The 18,972-nt window shown below is 62.5% G+C and overlaps 2 protein-coding genes across 8 annotated transcripts in view; one reads left to right on the forward strand and one right to left on the reverse strand.

The window, feature by feature from the left end:
• The first annotated feature begins 119 nt into the window (after positions 1-119).
• TNFRSF25 (TNF receptor superfamily member 25) lies at positions 120-5,237 on the forward strand. Of its 4 annotated transcripts, none has more exons than XM_055305804.1 (10): positions 120-1,279; positions 1,370-1,490; positions 1,664-1,798; positions 2,345-2,512; positions 2,614-2,692; positions 3,311-3,366; positions 3,466-3,573; positions 3,777-3,811; positions 4,271-4,451; positions 4,651-5,237. In XM_055305804.1, exons 1-10 carry the CDS (start codon positions 1,139-1,141, stop codon positions 4,971-4,973), a joined length of 1,347 nt encoding a protein of 448 aa, XP_055161779.1. In that variant the 5' UTR covers positions 120-1,138; the 3' UTR covers positions 4,974-5,237. The 4 variants fall into 4 exon arrangements, 3 of the variants coding, with proteins under 3 accessions (XP_055161779.1, XP_055161780.1, XP_055161781.1); XM_055305805.1 differs by having other exon boundaries at positions 3,780-3,811; XM_055305806.1 differs by lacking the exon at positions 3,466-3,573 and having other exon boundaries at positions 3,780-3,811.
• Positions 5,238-5,449: 212 nt separating this feature from the next.
• ESPN (espin) overlaps positions 5,450-18,972 on the reverse strand; it is a 30,555-nt gene continuing 17,032 nt past the window's right edge. Inside the window, exons 7-15 of one of the 4 annotated variants that reach the window (XM_055307067.1) lie at positions 18,194-18,465; positions 15,357-15,518; positions 15,068-15,266; positions 13,714-13,740; positions 12,469-12,614; positions 12,122-12,385; positions 7,600-7,679; positions 7,490-7,501; positions 5,450-6,324 (exon numbers count right to left, since the gene is read on the reverse strand). In XM_055307067.1, the coding sequence (XP_055163042.1) occupies positions 6,177-6,324; positions 7,490-7,501; positions 7,600-7,679; positions 12,122-12,385; positions 12,469-12,614; positions 13,714-13,740; positions 15,068-15,266; positions 15,357-15,518; positions 18,194-18,465 (1,310 nt within the window). In that variant the 3' untranslated portion in view covers positions 5,450-6,176. Of the gene's footprint in view, positions 6,325-7,489; positions 7,502-7,599; positions 7,680-8,155; positions 10,392-12,121; positions 12,386-12,468; positions 12,615-12,817; positions 13,194-13,713; positions 13,741-15,067; positions 15,519-18,193; positions 18,466-18,972 lie in introns of those variants that run through there. The other 3 variants (XM_055307066.1, XM_055307065.1, XM_055307068.1) reach the window with 3 other exon arrangements.

The raw sequence follows: 18,972 nt of genomic DNA on the forward strand, positions 1-18,972 counted from the left end.
CCTTTGCTTTTGGAACCCACCCCTTTCCTGACTCAGGTCCTCTTGAGCTCTGAGGCAGGCGCCTCCTGCTCTTGTCCCCCGCCAGTCTCCTTCCATCTGTGGTAAGGCACCACTGGAGGAGACTGCGGTAGAGCAGTAGTGAATTAACAGGGCAGAGGTGACCAGACAAGCACACCAAGATCAACCCCATCACCTGCCCCAGCTACGAGGTAGACCCTAGACCCCCACCCTAGAGCCCCACCACCACCACCATGAAGTGCTCCCCGCCACGAGGTGCCTCAGAGGGCCCTGCCCTGGGCAGTCCCTGTAAGCTTATGCCAAGGTGGGCGATGTGTCTCAAGGCTCTACTGAGAATGCCCCCTAGGACTCCCCTCCAGGGGAGAGGCCCCTGTACCCACACCCAGGCAGTATCTGGGGAGGCTGGGTCTTCCTCCTGAGTAGTTCTGACCCAACCCTTCATGGCTGAGGGAGGGCTGTGTGGCCCAAAGGAGGGAAGTCACTTCACCTGGAAGTGGTAGTCTCAGGCTTGAGGCTAGAACCCAGGTGTGGGGACCTGAATGCAGCCCTGTCCTGTGTATACCTTGCTGCCCTTGGGGCCACCTCAGGTGAGCTCAGGTGCACAGGGGCAGGCTGCGTGGGCTGGGGGCTCCGCCCTGACCCCCACCCCCGAGGCAGGCTCCTCTGGGTGGCGTGGGGCAGAGTAGGCAGGCAGAGCGGGCGGAGCGGGGGAAGCCCCCAGGCTGGCTCACGCCATTGTCTGAGGGCCCAGCAAGGCGCGGAGAGCCATGGAGTTGCGGCTGGGGGGCTACACGGCAGCGGTGGCTGCGGTGAGTGGGAGCACAGTAGAGGGGGTTGAACGGCTTGACTTCAGGCCTGGGTTGCCGGCTGTGAATGAAGGGGCCCAACTTCCTTGGGAAGTGTGCCAACACCACCACCACCCTCCCTTTCGACTTAGAGACTCAGCTAGTTAGAGGCTTACCCGGGCGGGGCCCTTCCGCTGAAAGGAAACCTCCGCCCGGAGCCTGGAGGGGTCTAGGGGCCCCAAGCAGGGAAAGAGCTAGGTCCCCCACCTTAGAAAGATCCCGAGTGGGGATGGGGCTGCCTGAGCCTGCTCCGATGATCTAGTGGAGGAGGGGAAATGTGCTCAGAGCTGGCCGGAGACCTCTGCTCTGCTGCTCCGAGCCTGGTCTGCGCCCGGCGAGGGAAGCTGGCTTTCCCCACATTTCCTGCATCCACGGGCGCCTCTTCTCAAGAGCCCGAGAAGTGGGCTGCTCTGTGGGCAAGTGTGGGGCCCCCTGAGGTGGGGGAGACAGGGCAGGGCAGGGCCTGTGCAGCAGCCCTGATGGAGTGAGCAGTGCCCTTCCTCCAGGTCCTGCTCCTGGCACTGCTGGGCGCCCAGGGCCAGCACAGCACTCCTGCTCCTAGGTGCAACTGTGCCTACAATTTCCAGAAGAGGAACGGTCTGTTCTGTTGCAAGGGCTGTCCAGCAGGTGAGTAGCTGCAGAGGCGGGAGGGGTGAGGGGGGAAGTGAGGGCAGACAGAGGAAGATGGGGGTAAGTTGGGGTCAGAAGACAGGGGAGGCCAGGGTGGGGGCAGTAGGAAGCCAGAGGGGAAAGATGTGGGAACCCCCTTTGACTATCTGACTTGGGTCTTGTTTCCATAGGGCACTACCTGAAAGGCCCCTGCTTGAAGCCCTGTGGTCCGGCCATCTGCCTTCCATGTCCCGGGGGCACCTTCCTGGCCAGGGAGAACCACCATGAGACCCGCTGTACCCGCTGCCAGGCCTGTGACGAGGAGGGTGAGAACCCTAGTGCTCAGTGTGGGGCTCTTGAGGACAGGCCATGGCCAGGGTATTTCTGAAGAAGGGGGCAGGTTTGGGCTTAACCTCTGGGTGTGACAATCCCTGTGCCCACCTCTCCCAGGCTCTCCATAGTGATCCTGCCCTATGATGCCTTTGCCTTCTCTCATCCTGGTGACCCTCCTATCTCTGTGTGCCTGTGATCTTTTTTTTTTTTTTAATTTTTATTTATTTATGATAGTCACACAGAGAGAGAGAGAGGCAGAGACACAGGCAGAGGGAGAAGCAGGCTCCATGCACCGGGAGCCCGATGTGGGATTTGATCCCGGGTCTCCAGGATCGCGCCCTGGGCCAAAGGCAGGCGCCAAACCGCTGCGCCACCCAGGGATCCCGTGTGCCTGTGATCTGTGGTCATCTCCATGCTTCTCTCCCTTTGCGGGTGGCCCTATTTCCATTTCCCAGGGGATTTGTGCCCCCCCCCGCCCCCATCGGGGGCCTCTGGCTCTGAAGGCCTCCATTCTCCCCATCTCTGAACAATCTTGCCAGTCTCCCAGGTGGCCCTGAAGAACTGCTCGATGGTGGCAGACACCCACTGTGGCTGTGAGCCAGGCTGGTTCCTGGAGTGCTTGGTCAAGCCCTGCAAGGCTGGCTCTCCCTTCCGCTGCCATCCATGCTCAGACTGCAGGGCTCTGCACCGCCACACACGGGTGCCCTGTGAGTACCCCCACTCTGGGCTACCTACCTACTCCACCCAATACCTTCTCCCTAATTCCGTCTCTCCCTTCCCGACCCACAAATCATTTCCTGGACTGCAGGTTCTGCCAGAGATAGCGACTGTGGGACCTGCCTGCCTGGCTTCTATGAATATGGCAACAGCTGCGTGTCCTGCCCCACGTAACTTCCTGGCTGCCCCAGGACAGGGAGAGGGAGGCTGGGAGCAGAATGGGAGCTTGGTCCTTGGATGCTAAAGGGAAATCTGCGTTCACCTTAGGACAGATAAATGGGGGGAGTCTCTTCACCTTCTGTCAGACTTTCCTGTAGTAATCTTTCCAGCTGTATGTTAAGGGAGCGTAGGATTTGTCAATTGATAGAATCATGTTGATACACTTTCAAATCTTGGGCTAAGATTCGAGATCTGCCACTTGCTCTCTGGGAGACCCTGGGGAAGTTACTTTGCCTCTCTGATCTCTGGCTTCCCCAGGTGAACATGGTGATGTTAGTAGGTTCTCCCCAGAGCTAAGATTAAGCGGTAAAGCACTTTATTGATTCATCTGCTTAGCCAAGTATGTATTAAGCATCTACCATTTTCCAGAGATGTTCTAGGTGCTGGGAATATGACAGGGAATAAAGTAGGCAAATCCCAGTCTACAGGAAGCTCCATAAATAGTGGTTGTGGGAAGTGTGGCTCCCAGAGAAGAGGCCTGGGGAGGGAAGGGCCTCCGGGATGGAGAAGACGGGTAGCCCCCCTTGATGAGTGCTCCTCACCTCCCACCCCATCCCTTCTCCTTGCAGGAGCACCCTTGGGAGCTGTCCTGAGCCATGTGTGACTGTCTGTGGCTGGAGGCAGAGTAGGTGGTGTGCTGGGAATTTGAGCAGGATGGCTGGGATGGGCCAAGGGGAATTTGGGGGTGGGGGGTAACTACTCACCACTCACCAGCTGTTCTCAGTGTTCTGGGTCCAGGTGCTTCTGGCTGGCCTGGTGGTCCCACTCCTGCTTGGTGCTACCCTGACTTACACATACCACCGCTGCCAACCTTGCAAGCCCGTGGTTCCTAGTAAGTTCAGGCTGCACACACACATTTTGTAGAGGCACAGGGTCAGCTTGGGTAGCTGAGAGCCCATTGACTCCTGATGCAGAGTGGGGAGACTGAGGGAGGGAGTGCTGGGGGCAGGGGTGGTACAGGGGAATACAAGAGGGGGTGGGCCAGCACTCTAGGAGTCTTGCCTGGTTGCTGATGAGATGCTCTTTGTCTCTCAGCAGATGAAGCTGGGATGGAGGCCTTGACTCTACAGGTAAGCATATAAGTAATATTCTGGGAAGAGAGGGAGCAAAAGGTTGGGCCTTATTATAACTCATCATCCCCAGTGTGTGGCACAGGTGCTGGCAGAGTAGATCTAATGGACATCTGTGAGGTCACTGAGTTATCAGTGACGGAGTACAGCATGCACCTTCCTCTAAGTGGCTCTCAATCTGATGGGGTCCAGACAGGTTCAGTGGGATGAGTGCCACCATGGCCAGGCCTTGGGCAGGGTCAAGGGAGCCCAGAGAAGGGTAGCCAGGGCAGGGTATTCCAGGCAGAGGAAAAAGTTCTTCTGAGCCACAGTGAAAGATTATGGCCAACTGCGGGAGGCAGTCTTGGAGAATGTTTGCTGACTGAGCCAAGGAATGGCCGGCCACTCCTGGCCAGAGACCTCAGAAAAGGGGCCTTACTTAGCAAGCTGGGCTGACCTGGGGCTTCTCTCTGCTTCCAGGCCACCCAACTCTCAACCAGGGACAGCGCGCACACCCTTCTAGTGCCCCTCAGCAGTAGTGAGAAAGTCCGCGCTGTCCAGTTGGTGGGCAACGGCTGGACCCCTGGTTCCCCCCTGAGCCAGGAGGCGCCCTGTCCGGAGGTGACATGGCCCTGGGACCAGATGCACAGCAGAGCTCTCGGTAAGAGACCTCCCTGGCCTGAGACCCGACCCCACTCTCCCGAGCCCGAGATGAGTACTAGCTTCCTGCGCACCAGCTGCCCTCTTCCCATCCCTAGTTGAACGGGTGGAGCTCCCTGGCGGGCCCTGCCTGGGGCTCCCGCCGCCCCCAAGGCCGCAGATCGCACTCCCCCCACTGGCGCTCTCTGGCCCGCCCCCAGAGCCGCCGCCGCCACCTTCGCCAGCGCCCCCTGCAGGCTCCGCGGCCGCCACGCTCCAGCCGGGCCCGCAGCTCTACGACGTGATGGACGCGGTGCCCGCGCGGCGCTGGAAGGAGTTCGTGCGCACGCTGGGGCTGCGCGAGGCGGAAATCGAGGCCGTGGAGGTGGAGGTCGGCCGCTTCCGCGACCAGCAGTACGAGATGCTCAAGCGCTGGCGGCAGCAGCAGCCCGCGGGCTTGGGCGCCGTCTACGCGGCGCTGGAGCGCATGGGGCTGGACGGCTGCGCCGAGGACCTGCGCAGCCGCCTGCAGCGCGGCCCGTGACTCGGGGGCCCAGCCGCCGGCCCCGGGCCCCGGCGGCCCCTGCGGAAGCCCTAAGTACGGTTACTTATGCGTGTAGACATCTTATGTCACTTAATAAGCTCCCGGCGCGGCCCTGCGTAGCAGCGCCCAGCGCCCTCCCCGCTGCGCGACCCCGGGCTTCTGGTCAAGGCCGAGAGGCGTGGACGCCTCGCAGAGGGGGCAGACGCTCAGCGGTGGCTGGGCCTGACCTCGCTGAGGCCCTCATATTAAATCTGTGAAGAAAAACTACTGCGTGCTGTTTCGGCGGGGCCCGGCCTCGGTTTCCTGGGGGCGTCGGAAGGGGGCCGGAAGCCTCGCCGCCCAGGGTCGGGCACCCACGGTGGAGGCCAGTGCGGCGCCTGGCTCCCAGCTGCCCCTCCCGCGCGGCCGTGGCCCAGTTACCCCGATAGCGAGAGGAAGTCGCGGCGACGGCGCGAGAGAGCGGACGTCAGCCCCGGTGGCTGAGAGAGCTTTAATGGGGGTGCGGGATGGCGGGAGCAGGAGGGGGAGGAAGCAGGTGGAGACGCGCGCGGTGCAGGGCCCCCCGCCCCCGCCTCTCCCCCGGCGCTGCGGAAGGGGCCGGGGTGGGGGGTGGGGGGTGGGGGGGCAGGGAATGGGCCCCGGAGCGGCAGCCCCGTCCCGACGGGCAGGTTGCTGTTTTCATCGCTTCTGGTAAACAAATGACTGAGAGGAAGCCCTCGGCGGGGATGGGAAATGTGGCCCGGGCGGGCCGGGCGCAGATCTGGGTCAGGACGGGAGGAAAACCCCTTCCCCGAGCGCGGGGCCTGCCTCCGCCCAGGATGCGCCAGCCACGCGGGTTCCGGGGTGCGGGGGAGGGGGCTGCGGCCGGGCGCACGCCCCGCGGGGAGACCAGGTCGCCACCCACGGGGCCGGGAGAGCTCTGCGAGGCGTTCAACGAACATGCAAATATACGTAAATCAACATGCAAATCAGCAGCTTTTTGCGTCAGCAGCTGGCTTGGGCACTTTTTCTGGGCCCCAGCGGCGGTGGCGGCGGGCGCGCTCCAGCGTCGCCCCGGGCTGGGGGTGCGGGGGCCGGAGCGGGGTCAGGGAGAGGTTCCAGCGCGGGAGGGGAAGGCAGCGCGGCTCCCAGCCCTTCCGCCCCGAGGCCAGGGCGGAGGCTGGGGCCCCTCGAGCTCACGGGGCTGCGAGAGGAGGGCTGCATCTAGTACTTAGCGATGTCCCCCTTCTTCAGGATGATCTGTCGCTGCCAGGGCGCCAGCTTGGTCTCGTCGTAGCCCAGCGTCCGCAACTTCTCCGACTGCTCTTTCTCCCTCTGCAGCTCCTCCTGCTTCTGTCGCTCCTCCTCTTTTCTAGGCATGATGTAGGGGCAGAAACCCCCGGCAACTGTGAGGGGGGTGGGCCAGGCACCCTGGGGGGGGGGGTCACGGGTGGGGGCAGGAGCTGGGTTGCTGAGGACAGAGGGACTAATTCTTGGTGGCCAGGGCAAGGGGTTCTGGGGGCAGAAGGGCTGGGGGACCGGGGACTGGGGGTCAGGAAGCATAAGGGCAGGGCTGATGAACACAGAAGGTCTTGGTTGAGGAGCTGAGTGAGTGAGAGGCTGTGGATTCGTTATTGCAGGCTGGGCTTTTACAGGAAATAGTAGTGCTGGGTCAGGAGGTGTGGCAGAGGGTGAGGAGGGGGTGTCTGGGGGCAGGACCTGAGATGCGAGGCTGGGGCTGGGCTGCTGGAGAACAGAGGGACCACAGTACTGAGACGCAGTGGTGGGTAATTCAGAACAGTTATTATAAAATAGGGGCTGGTGCTCCTGGGTGGCTCAGGGTGTGATCCCAGGGGTCCTGGGATCCAGTCCCACATGGGGCTCCCCAAAGGGAGCCTGCTTCTCCCTCTGCCTATGTCTCTGCCTCTCTCTGTGTCTCTCATGAACAAATAAAGTCTTAAAAAAGTAGGGGCTAGATCTGTGCTGCTGACAAGGCAGCCACTAAATACATGAGGCCACTAAGCATCTGAAATGTCAGAATGAGAAGCATTGTAGGTGTAAAATGCACCTGGCATTTCAAACACTATGCTTATATGTATATATATATATTTCATAACTTTTACATTATTTATTGAAGTGATATTTCTATATATTGAGTTAAATAAGATACACATGTTCACCTATATCTTTTTACTTTTTCAAAGTGGCTACAAGAGAATTTAAAATTACATAGTGGCTCACATTATATTTCTGTCTGCACTGGGCTAGATTCCTGGGGGCAGGAACTATGTTTTGAGGGACAGCGCAAGGTTATTGACACTGAGGTTGGGTTAACCAAAGGTTGTTAGGGGATAAGATATAGACTTTGGGACAGGGGCTTATTGGGGGAGAGAGGTCTGGTGGCATCATTGGAAGCAGAGAGGTTGTGTTACAGACTAGAGTGACAAGGAGATGTGCTCAAGATGGGGCTGGATGAAGAGGCAAAAGACTAAGGAGGTTTGGGGAGGGGTGGCAGGTCTGGCCCAGTCCCAACTCACCGCTTCTGCTCCCTGGAAGGAAAAAGAGACAGCATTATCTGGTGCCACCACAGCAGACACAAGATCAAGACATCCTACCAGGCCCTGAAGCTTCTGATTACCCAACTCACCTCTCCTCTTCTAGCTTCTTCCGCAGGAGGTCTCGCCTCCATGCAGGCATGCTGGCCAGCCGGGCTTCCTCCTCTTCCTCCTGAAACACAATCGTCGAGCTTTAGGACCAGCATGGGCTAGGAGGTAGGGGGCCAGAGGAGGCACCCCCAAACCCGGGAGACCTGCAAGAGTCAGGGACAATGGGATACGGATGTCCTTTCACAGGGCAAATCGATAAAGTTGCCTGGCCATGGTCCCCTTAAAGGGCTCTGCCCCCTTGTAATTCCAGCCCCCTGTGTCCTAGAGGGGGCGCCAGAGAGGTCAGAGCTAAGGTGTAGGAAAGGACCAGAGAATGAGCTTCTCCACTGGGGCAGGATGACAGATGGCCCCAGGCCCCCAACCCAGACTCTGGGTAGAAACATCCTTGGGCCCCCACAGGCTCAAAGTGGCCTCCACTGTGAAGAATCTTCTGGGCCATGTGTGTCCTGTTCCCAAGTGGAGTAGACACTACCTCTACCACTGTGTGGCTGCATTGACTTGGCAGGAGCAGGGGAGCGGGCATCCAACACAGGCGGCTTACAGCAAAGAGTTTTATTACTTGGATGTTTACAGAGGAGAACACGTCACACAGAACACTACACACGTGGCTCCCTTGACCTCAAAGAAGTAGCTGTGAATTCCAGTGAAAAACCAAGAGAGGAGAGCCACACTGCCCCAAGGGGGACCCATGGTCCCTCACTCAGGGGGCCTGCTTCTTCAACCTGGCTCCAACACAGAGCTAGGCAGGACTGTAGGACCGGGGGGTGGGGGGGTGGGGGGGGGACAGCTGGCTTGCCCTGTGCCCTGCCCTGCCCATTCTGGCCACTGCCCCACATTTGGCCATGGTGGGGTTTCAAAGGCTGTGGCAGCCTGGTCCTCCTGGGCACTCTGGGTTTTCCAAGGCCACCCCGCCGGCTTCTGGGTTCTTCCTGCCGGCTTCTGGCCTCCGGAGGGCATCAGACAGGTATCTGGCCCGGGGTTAAGATGCTTGAGTGGAAATTCCAAATTCTCAGATGTCAAAGAGCTCTGCCTCCTTCTCCTTCCAGAAGGAGAAGCTGCGGTCAATATAGCGGCAGATGTCCTCATTGCTGAACTCGCCCATCTCAGACACCAGCTCCAGGGGATCTTCGACAGGGGCTTCGCGACTAGGAGGGTCCCACGTCGGGGGAGGCGCGGCTGGCGGAGGTGGGGTCGGAGGCTGTGGCGCAGGAGCTGGGGCCTCGGGCTGCCCCTCTGGCCAGTCCACCGTCTGGGCCGAAGCGACCTTTTCCGCCGGCTCCTTCTCCTCCTCCTCCTCTCGCTCCTCCTCGGCCTCTTCTTCCCGCGCCGGCTCAGCCTCCGGGCTGTCCCCAAAGAACTGGCGCCTGAGGTCCTCAAAGCCGTCGCTCCAGCTGCGCCGGCCAGCCTCCACCTCCTCGAGCACGACGCGGTGGAAGCGGCGGATGAGCTCCCACGGGTGGCTGCCCAGCCGGTCGAACATCTCGTAGCACAGCAGGTGGCGGAACTTGCGCTCCTCTCGGCTCAGGCCCATCTCGAGCAGCTGGAAGTAGCCAAGCATGAAGAGGTCGAGCGTGAGGCTGTCGTAGCGTGGGGGCGCGCCGCCGTCGAGGGGCGGCAGGAAGTGCTCAGGCCAGTACAGGCCGTGCGCCAGACCCGAGCCGCACGGGGGCCGCGCGGGCACCTGCCGCAGCAGGCTCCGCCAGTGGCCCAGCAGCTTGCCCACCACCTGCCGCTGCTTCAGCAGGCGCAGCAGCCGCCCGTCGGCGCCGTCGCCTGCCGGCGGCCCGGGTGCCTCAGCGGCCTCGGGGACGGAGCCCGCGCCGGCGGCCACCACGCGGGGCAGCAGTCTGCGTAGGCGCGCCTGGGCACGGCGCCCGGGGCCGCGGAAGGTCCACTTGCGCCAGTGCTCCAGGAAGAGGTAGACGATGCGCTCCTTGCGCATATCTATGTAGTCCTGGACGCCGCGCAGCTCGGTGGAGAGCGGTGGCCGGCGCGCCGGCTGCTCCGGCTCAGGCAGCGCCGCCTGGTGGCCGGGCGCGTCGGGCGGGCCCGGGGCGCTAAGGGAGTCCCCCGCGGCCGGCAAGCCGTTGGCGGCGGGGGCGCTCGCTTCCCCGGCGCCGGCCGCCACGTAGTCCTCCTCTAGGATGGGTTCTCGGCCGGAGGCGCCGCCAGGAAGCGAGAGCTTGCGGCGCGAGCCGCGCGCGGGCGCCGAGCCCTGGGCGCGCAGCTCGTAGACGGCGCGGAGGTGCTGCACGGAGACGCCGCACTCGAGGATCTCGCGCGCCACGGCCTCGCGGCACCAGCTGAGCGAGTGCGAGCGGCCCAGGCAGAGCGGGCCCGGCCGCCAGGGCGCGTCGGGCAGCGGTGCCAGCGGCTGGCCCGTGTCGGCGGCCAGCAGCTCGGCCAGGTGCGCGGGCCGGCCGCCCAGCGCGGCCAGCAGCGTGGCCATGCTCTTGAGCAGCGTGGAGATCTTGCTGCACCAGGCAGGCAGGCTGACGGCGCGGCCGTGCATGCGGCGCGGATCGACGGTGAAGCGCGGCGCCGAAAGGGCGGCCGAGATCGGCAGCAGCTGCTCCAACTCCAGCTCCAGCTGCTCCAGGCGCGCCTCCAGCTTCTGCGCCTTGTGCAACACCTGCAGGTTCTCGATTTGCTGCTCGATGCGGAGGATGTCGGCTTCGGTCATGAGCTCGCCGAAGGGCCCGAGGATGGCGTTGTGCGCGCTGGAGTACCTCCAGCCCTCGCGGGGGTAGCAGCACGAGCTGGCGGCCGTCAGCTAAGGCGGGGAAGACAAGAGAGGGGAGGGAGGCGCGTCTCCCTCTGGCCCGGTTCCCGCAGCGGCCGCCGGGGGCGCCATTTGCATGTCCCGGGTGGTGTAATGGCTCCGCGGGACTGTGTTGGCGGGGATGGGCCGAGCTTGGCCGGCAGGTGGTTACACTGGGGCGAGGCTTCAGCCCAGGCCGCTACTCCGGGCGCTGGCCAGTGTCCTCTGGTTGCTGGCGGGGTCGTTGGGCGCCGTTGCAGAGACAGGGCGGGCAGACGGAGTCTCCACACCTGGCCAGGTTGCTCATTACACCACCGAAGGAACATGCAAAAGGCGTTGAGGCTGCGATGCAAGGCTGCCCCTTCCCCACCCTATCTCAGGTCTGCATCACCTGCAAGCCCCCGCCGCCCCCGCTGCCCCCGCCATGGATGACCCCTTCTCAAGCGCCGCCTGCAGCCCCAACTCCCCCTGTGCACGCTAGCAGTGCTCTAACGCCAAAAGAGCTGTCAGGCAGTCCCATACCAGGAATAATAATCAATTTATGGAGCTAGCTGTGCCAGGAATTTCTGAGAGTTTCATTCATTCCTCACTTGAGTGTGGGGCTTCTCCAGCTGGGGGTTGGGGGGCTGTCCTCATCCTCACCGGCCTGTCAGTGCATCTACAATGCTTTCTCATAGGCAAATAGGATGGGGCCACTTCCTCCACTTACACCCTCTCCCAGGCTCCCAACTGCTGCAGGAGAAATTTGTTTTCTTCAAGGCCAGACCTTATGATCTGATGCCACTGACCTCTCCAGTTCCACCCCTCTCCTACGGTCAAGGAGCCTCCTTGCTCTTTGCCCTACTCGGTTCCCAGGCCACCTCTTGCTCATCTCCCAAGTCTACCTTGGACATAACTTCCTCCTTCCCTAACACTGTCCTCAGCCCAAAGAGGATGGTGGGTTTAGGGCTGTCCCAGACCTCTGCATGCCCTATCACAGTGCCACCTGTCCTGTGACAGCCCAGGTACTGGCCTCCAAAACTCAGGCTCTCACATTATCTTGTTCTGTATCTTTGGGGGCAGTTATCACCCTACTGAGGTGCTGTGTTTGCTTGTTGGCAGACCCCAAGCCGCCCCCTCCCCACGCGGCCACCTTGAAAAGGCCCTGATATATTCATTATGAATCCCCAGAGGCTACAACAGTGTATGTCACATACATAGCACCCAAGAAACACGTGTTGAGTGGATCAATGGCAAACGCCCTGCCAGCCAGTAATGAGAAATCATCTGACAGATAAGAAAACTGAGGCTGGCTGAGGCTCAGTATCAGTGGCTGGAAAGTGGCCATGCAGGGGAAGGGCCCAGGCTAGTCTGTCTGCAACCAAAAGCCTGTAGCCTACTGCGTGTGGTCCCTGGACCAGCACAGTCAGGAGCTTCCTAGAAGCATGGGATCTCGGTCCCACCCAGGGCTCCTGAATCAGAATAGGCATTTTTACAAGATCTCAAGCAACCTGAGGTGCCTTAGAGTTGGATGAACTTTGCCATCTTACTAAAGGACATGCTACTAGAGGCGGGGGTTGGGGTGGAGACTGGGAACATTCCCAGTGGACAGGCAGATCATCCAGTCCTGGTATCCGCCCCCACCCCAAGGTTACGGGAGCTGGCTGCAGTGGAAGGGACCAGCAGGCTGGGGTAAGGTGGGGGATGGGCCAAGGGCCCCACCGCAGACCTGTGGGCCCTCTGGGAAGCCCCACCCCACCCACCTTCCGCCTCTGCTCTTCCTCCTCCTGCATCTTCAGCTGCAGTTTCCGCACCATCACCTGGCGCTTCCACTCAGGGATGGGCCGGCCCTGCTCGTCGTGTGTGGGGATGAGCGCCTCCACATCCAGCTGAACACCAGGCGCCGGGGTGGCAGGCGGTGCCGGCGCCACGCTGCCATTGAGCAGTGGCTGGGGCCCTGCAGCCGGTGGGGTGGGGATGCGGGCCCGTGAAGGCGCAGGTGATGCCTGGGGCAGCGGCAAGTCTGGCTGCAGGGAGAAGTGGTGACACTGAGTGCCTGGTGAGCAGGGGCGAGAGGAGCTGGGGCAGGAGTGCCCGGCCCACTGCCTACCTGGGAGATGGGCTGCCCGCTGCCCGAGAACACTGTCGTCAGCCCTTTGCTCTGCGGCGTCGGCTTCAGACTCTTGCCAGCCTTGATCTCAGCCAGTAGCTCAGAGTTGTCACCCGTTGGGGACATCATGTTGAAAGACTTGGTGCCTGCACAGAGGCAGGAGAGGAGGTGCTGGCCGCTGGTGGCCCGCCGACCCGCACCTGCCCCTCTGCTGTCCCCTCCCCAAGTCAGGAGGGGCCCAGGCCCTAGATGGCAGCTCTCCAGATCCCAGGCTCCCTGGGCGGCTCTCGGGGGCACCAAGGGGGGATCCCCGCTCACGGGGCCCCACCATCCTCCTAGCCCTACTCACGGGACATGGGGGCCCCTCCTGGAGGCCTCTGGGAGTACATGCTGGCTCCTGGCCCTGCGCTGGGTACTCCAGAGAATGTCTCCACCCAGTACACTGACTGACCAGCTCTAAGACACTACCTGGGGGCCAGCCACCTGACCTTTGTCCTGGGTTCCCTGGCTCAGCCCTGCTGGGGTGGAGTCTCCCTCCAGCCCTCTCTGCATCAGCAAAGCTCAGTGACCCTTGGACTGAGTCACCTGGGGCCTCCATGGCTATACGGACTCAGAACCCTGGATGCCAGAGCCCAGCCGGTCTCCTCCCCGCCCCCCATACACACAGACAGACACGCGCAGACACACTGGTTGCAAGCCCATAGCACACTTATGGCAAAGCGCTGCTCAGCTCTGGGGGACCTAGAAAAGCAGAGCCCTTACTAAGGATATGGGGTGAAGGCACCCAGGAAGAAGGGCCAGGTGAAAAACATGCAAATATCCAGTGCTTGGAGTTTGCATTTTCTGACAAGGGTGGCGGAGGTGACTGGGGTCTGGGAAGGGCTGTCTTTAGAGACTGAGGAGGGGGTGAGGGCTGGGTGAGGGCAACAAAACAGGCTGATGGCTCTTAGGTTCCCCGGCACTGGGGATCCTGGAGCAATAAGCAGGAAGGGTAAAAAGAAAAGGTGCCAGGTAGGCACTGGCAACAGGTCCATTTTTTTTAGGCAAAACCAACAGCCATGGGCAGAATTTGTGGGTGTGCATGCGGGTGGAGGGAGGCAGGTAGCTGTAGTGTGGAGGACCCTGGCCTTCTGGCCCTTGGCCCTGCCCTTTATAAAGTCCAGGGTCTTTGGGCTTTGACTTCCCCGAGCGTGCCTTGGTCCCCGCCCCGCACCTCAGCCAGGAGCCACGCACGCAGCTACTCACTCTTCCTGTGCCTCAGGACTCTCACTTCTAGGGACCGAGAGGAGAGAAGTGACAGTGAAGTTAGGAGGGGTAGGGGGCTTGGGTGAGTCTAGGACAGTGGGGGACAGCAAGAAGAGGGCGGGCAAGAGGAGGGGGAGATGCACAGAGGAGGGGGGAGAGGAGAGAACAAATTTTCCAGCTCATGTGACCCTGGCTCAGGCTGCTCTGGGGCTCCGCAAGGGTGGTCCGCCCAGTTCCAGCGCTTACTGGTCCCTGAGGATTGGGTAGGGCTGCCACTGGCCCTGGCCCCCCTAGCAAGGGCCTCAGTCTTGGCATTGGGCTGGGAGAGGGCACCCAGCCCAGGCTCTGCTGAGAAGGGGTGTCTGGAGAAGCCCAGTCTATTTTTCTTCTGTTCCTAACTTCAGTCTTGCACCAGATGGACAAAGCTAGCCCCAGAGGTGGGGGCCATTCTGGAAGCTCAATTGGTGATGAGTGTGCTACCATGGGCTCTGGTATGCAGAGGCTGAGGCTCCTTAGGTAACTGAAGGAGCCCAGGCTGGTCCTACCCTGGACTATTATAGCCTTGCACTCCTAGTTAGGGAGATGAAGCTTAGGGAGATGTAGCACTGAGTATCAGCCCCCCTCTCCCAGGCTTGGGTGGGAGCATCAGCACCTAGGCACCACCTCCTGGGCCTTGCAGGAGCCCTGGCATACTACATACTGACCCATGTTACAGAAGAGAAGCTCAGGAAACCTGCTCACCACTTTAGACCTTACGAAGGATGTGGGGCAGGGCAGGGATGGGGAAGGGGTCATCAGGAGGGAAAGGGCAGGGCATGGTGGGTCACTGGCCTAGTCCCCATAGCCAGGTCCTAGCTGGCCTGGGGCCCCCCGGGGGGGGCACGGGGATCTGGCTGGGAAGAGACCCTCAGGCATCTAAGAGCTCGGGCTGTAGCTAGCTTGAAAGAACAAGAGAAAGAGGTGAGGAGCAGAAGAGAGACTTAGGACAGATATGGGGCAGGAAGAAGATTGGCCAGCAGCCCTGCCTCCTTGAAACTAGTTCTCCCACTAGTTCTCCCTCTGAGAGCTCCTCATTAGCACCAGCTCATTAGAAACACCAGCCAGCAGGGCTGGGAGGCCTTCTCTGCTGGATGGGACATGGGCCTAGGGACGGAAGGGGACCCGACTGAGGTCACACTCAAGCGACTCAGAACCTTCCGTTCGGGTCGAGTCCTCACTGGGCTGGGGGCTGCAGCAGGAAGAGCAAGTAGGAAAAGAGAAGGCACTAGGGCAGTCGCAGCCGGGAAGGGAGCGATGGCGAGGTTTCCCACCCCTCCAGGGCGAGCGCCGCCCCCCACCCTCCGCCCCTACTCACTGCCAGTGGACGAGGAGGAGCGACGCTGCCCGCAGCCAGGGCCGGCGCCCTCGAAGGGCAGGGGCGGAGCAGGCGGCGGCGAGCAGAGGGCCTCGGGCAGGGGCGGCGGGGGCGGCGGGGGCGGCGGGGGCAGCTCCCTGGACGCCTTGGGGTCCGCGGCGCAGCCGTTATGCACGGGGTTCCCGGGGAGCAGCGCCGCCTGCGGGGGAGCGGAGGAGCTGGCGAGTGAGAAGCCGGAGGCCGGGCTGGGTCCCCGGCGGCCGGCGGGTGCGGGCGGGCAGGCACGCACCTCCTCGCTGTGCGCCATGCCGGGGCCCGCGGGCAGCGGCTCCCCGGGACAGCGGCCCAGCTGCCGGTAGTAGTCCCCCGTGCTGGGCTGCTTGCTGAAGGCGCGGGGCTTGCGGCCCGAGTCCTGCCTCCTCAGCCCGTTGTGGCCGTCGCGGGAGCTCAGCTGCGGGAAGACGGCGGTGCGGGGGCTTCAGCCACGGGTTACCGATGCCTCCCACGCCCCGCGCCCCCGGCTCGCAATTCCTGGGGCTCGCGGCCAGCGGCCGTCGAAGGGCGCAGCCAGCCGGGCTCCCGGACCCTCTTGTTCTCAGAGCGGGGATGGGGCGAGGGTCCCGGGGAAGGGCGGGCTCGGTCGGCCTTTCAGGGAGGGGTTCTGGGCGCGGGCCAAGAGCCACAGGGGCCCCCACGGAGGCTAGAAGGGGCGGGACCAGGGGCGGGTTGGTCCAGCCCAGTCGCCAGGGGGAGCTGGTGAAGGGGCAGCTCGCAGTTTGGGCAGCGCTAAGGCCTCAGCCTCACCCAGCTCCCGGCCACCAGACCGTCCCGCTCCTCCCGCAGGCTCTGCCGAACCCTCTCCTTCGGGGACCCCGGCTCCCAGGGGGCCCCACTCAGAGCCCTCGTCCCGTTAGGCTTCCGGTGGCCCAGGGCTCTCGCCACCCGTCCCCGGGGCTGCTCCTACCTGCGCCAGTGCCGGTGGCCCCCGCTGTGCACCTGGTGGCGGGGGCGGCCTGGACCCAACACCTGCGCTACTCGATCCTTCCTCTCAGGTTACAGCCCAGCCCTTGCCCGCCCGCGCCTAAGAGCGCCTATGAGCTCTGCCGGCCTGACATCACCCGAGGTCCGCCAATCCCGGGTTGACCCACTCGCACCCATAGGGGACGCCACGGGGGCTCCAAGTGCATCATGCCACAGCCTGCCGCTGCGCCTTACCTGTCCAGCGAACCAGATGTGGATACGCCCCCTGTGCCCCTCTCCCTCCGCTAGGCGCTGGGCATCCCGGCCTTCAGCCCCCTCTGCCTCCCTCAAACTGGCCCCTCCACACCCGGTGGACAGAAAGCGGGCCGACGACAAGCAGTGGAGCCCCCCGTATTTGGTACCCCCGGGTTCCGGGTCATGCCCCCGCCCTTCCCCTCCCGCATCTGGAAACCATCGACATCCGCGTAAGCGACACCGACACCCGCGCCTAAGCCTCAGGTTTCAGGGGCGGCCAGGCGGGCTCGGATGACAGCGCGGTGGCCCGCCCCCTCGCAGCTGCCCCCCCTCCGCCCCCGCTAAGCCCAGCCCAGGGAACAGGACATGGGGCTTGCAGGGCCAAAGGCCGAGCCACCGTGCGGGGGCTGCCCCCTGGTCCACCCCCCGCCCCTGCGTCCCTGCAGTGGCCCCGAACCTCCATGCCCCACCCGAATGGGCTCTCGTTGCAGGAAACCCGACACCACAGGATTTGTTTTCTGGGCCAGTCCGCCCCCTCGGCGCCCCCTGCAGCCCCAAGGCGCGGATGCCACGACCCGACCCTGCTCCCGTGGCGGTCGGGCAACTGCCGGGGGGACGAGGAGGGGGGCAGAGGCAGGGGCAGCGGGCACAGCGGGCACACAAAGGGCCCTTTGTGAAGCTGCCCAACGCCTGCGGCCCTGCACGCACGCACAGGGTAGGGGCACAGGACCTCGACATCCTGGTGCTCAGGGGAGTGGAGGCGACTGTCTGGGCCACCTGTCCTGTGGCTTTGGGCAGGGCTCACACAGCCGCCCTGAGGGAAAATTGGTGACCTGTGGCCCCCTCTGGTCCTCTCCTGGGCCCTCTCCACCTCAGAGAGATGAAAGGGGAACCCGACTGACAGCTTGCTCCAAGATGGCACAAGGACAGGGTGGAGCCCCTGTGGTGGTTGTCATTCCCCTCCCCAACCCGGTGGCACCTGTGGGCAAACTGGTTACTCAGCTCCACTCTGGAGTGGCTTGCTTTGGACTGGAGAGATAACCAAAGGTTAGGGCTCCCACGGGACCCTCGGTGGCCTCTACCCCATACTCAGCCACCTGTGGTCTGGGGTTGTCCCTCCCAGCCCAGACCAGCCTTATTCTGCCCTGCTGGCCAAGACCTAGGCTCCCTGCCTAGGACTCTCCGCTACTCAGAACAGCTCTCTGGCTCCAGAGCTTCAGCCAGGAGCCCAGAGGCCCTGACATCCTGGCATTGCATCCTCTGTGCACACACTGGACACAGACAACTTCCCATAAGCTGGCTTCTCCCGCATGGCTCCTATCTCAGGACCGCCCCTTCCACCAACCTGGCCACTCAAAGCCCCAAACTCGGGAGCCAGCTTCAGCCTCACCCCTCCCTCAGCCCTGCTCTGAGTGCTGAGTCCTGCTAGTGCTCTCTCTCCCTGCCTCTACCCTCCTCCTGGCCCTTCACAGCCATGCCACCTGCGTCTCCTACCTGGAAGACACCCCCTTGGGAGTCATTCTCCACCTGAGCCTGGGGCTATGGGCACGTGTAGGTCTGTGGAGAGGCAGTTTGCACATATGCTTTGCCAATTCCAAGACCACCCTGCCACTCTGTGCAAGAGGTGAGGGAGGACTCAGCTCCCTGAGAGGCAAAACTGTCTGGTAATATGTTCCTTCACTCACCCTAGCTCCCGAGAGGGTAGTGGCTTAGTCTTCCTCATCTCCCTGTCCCCAGTGTCCAGCCCTGGGTCCCCATGGGGCTGGCCAGGAGCTTTGACTCTTGAATAAGCCACACTGGCCCAGAGACCCCCACCCTGTGCTCATGAACCAGGCAGATTCTTGGCCTCAAGGGCTGCCTATCAACCCAGGCTTGGTGCTGGGAGGCGGGCAGGGGGTTAATGTTCGCTACCTCCTTCTTGAGGGCCTCCGTCTCCACGTGGCGGAGTTTGTTCTTGGTCTGTATGTAGATATCAGCTGCATGTGGCCCCACGGGGGGCTGGGGAGCTGGGTAGCCTGGTGGGGGAGGGGGCAGTTGGGTGCTCAGGGGTGGGGGCGGTGGAGGGAAACTGGGTGGTGGTGGCAGTGGTGTGGTTCTCTCCGTCTTGCCCTGGGGACGGCCCAGTTCCGGGCTCAGCATGTCCATGTAGCTTTGTATATCTGCAGCTCTTGAGCTGGAAAGCCCTGGGGAGGGAAGGATTTGGGAGTTTGCAGAGAGGCTGTCCCCCCGGACTGAGACCCCTTTCCACCCGGAAGCAACCAGCCAAAGGGTAAGGTGGGTTTGGGATGCGGCCAGGTATGGCTCCACTGTGGGCTCCAGCAGTGCAGGGCCCACCTCGCCCCACATCACCCCACCCTCCCTAGCCCTGCCCTCCCCTAGCTCTGGGTGCATTGGGGAAAGGACATGCACTCAAGTTTGGAGGGGGACCCCCCAGGGGGCTTTCCACTCCAGGGTATGGAGAGAGCTCCTTTGGTCACACCTAGCAGAGTGGTGTGGCAGGAGCATGGATGGCCACCCCCCAAAACTGCAGGGCACCCCGCCATCTCTGCAGGCTCCTGCCTGGCGGCTTGAAGCAGGTATCACAGGTAGATGGACACTCAAGCTCAGGGTGTGGTCAGCGTGTGTATACACACATGCCTGGCTTCTGCCAAGTGTTTGTACATTCACATGTTTGTGAGCACATGCATGGG

This window comes from Nyctereutes procyonoides, unplaced genomic scaffold (genome assembly GCF_905146905.1).
Source record: "Nyctereutes procyonoides isolate TBG_1078 unplaced genomic scaffold, NYPRO_anot_genome, whole genome shotgun sequence".
Taxonomy (NCBI): Eukaryota; Metazoa; Chordata; class Mammalia; order Carnivora; family Canidae; genus Nyctereutes; species Nyctereutes procyonoides.

Excerpts from the sequence above, each read along its gene's own strand:
- TNFRSF25 (XM_055305804.1), top strand. The coding sequence starts at position 1,139 with ATGTGCTCAGAGCTGGCCGGAGACCTCTGCTCTGCTGCTCCGAGCCTG. Across the intron at positions 3,367-3,465 it reads TGTCTGTGGCTGGAGGCAGA|TGTTCTGGGTCCAGGTGCTT; the intron begins GTAGGTGGTGTG and ends AGCTGTTCTCAG. Across the intron at positions 4,452-4,650 it reads GATGCACAGCAGAGCTCTCG|AGCCGCCGCCGCCACCTTCG; the intron begins GTAAGAGACCTC and ends GCCCGCCCCCAG.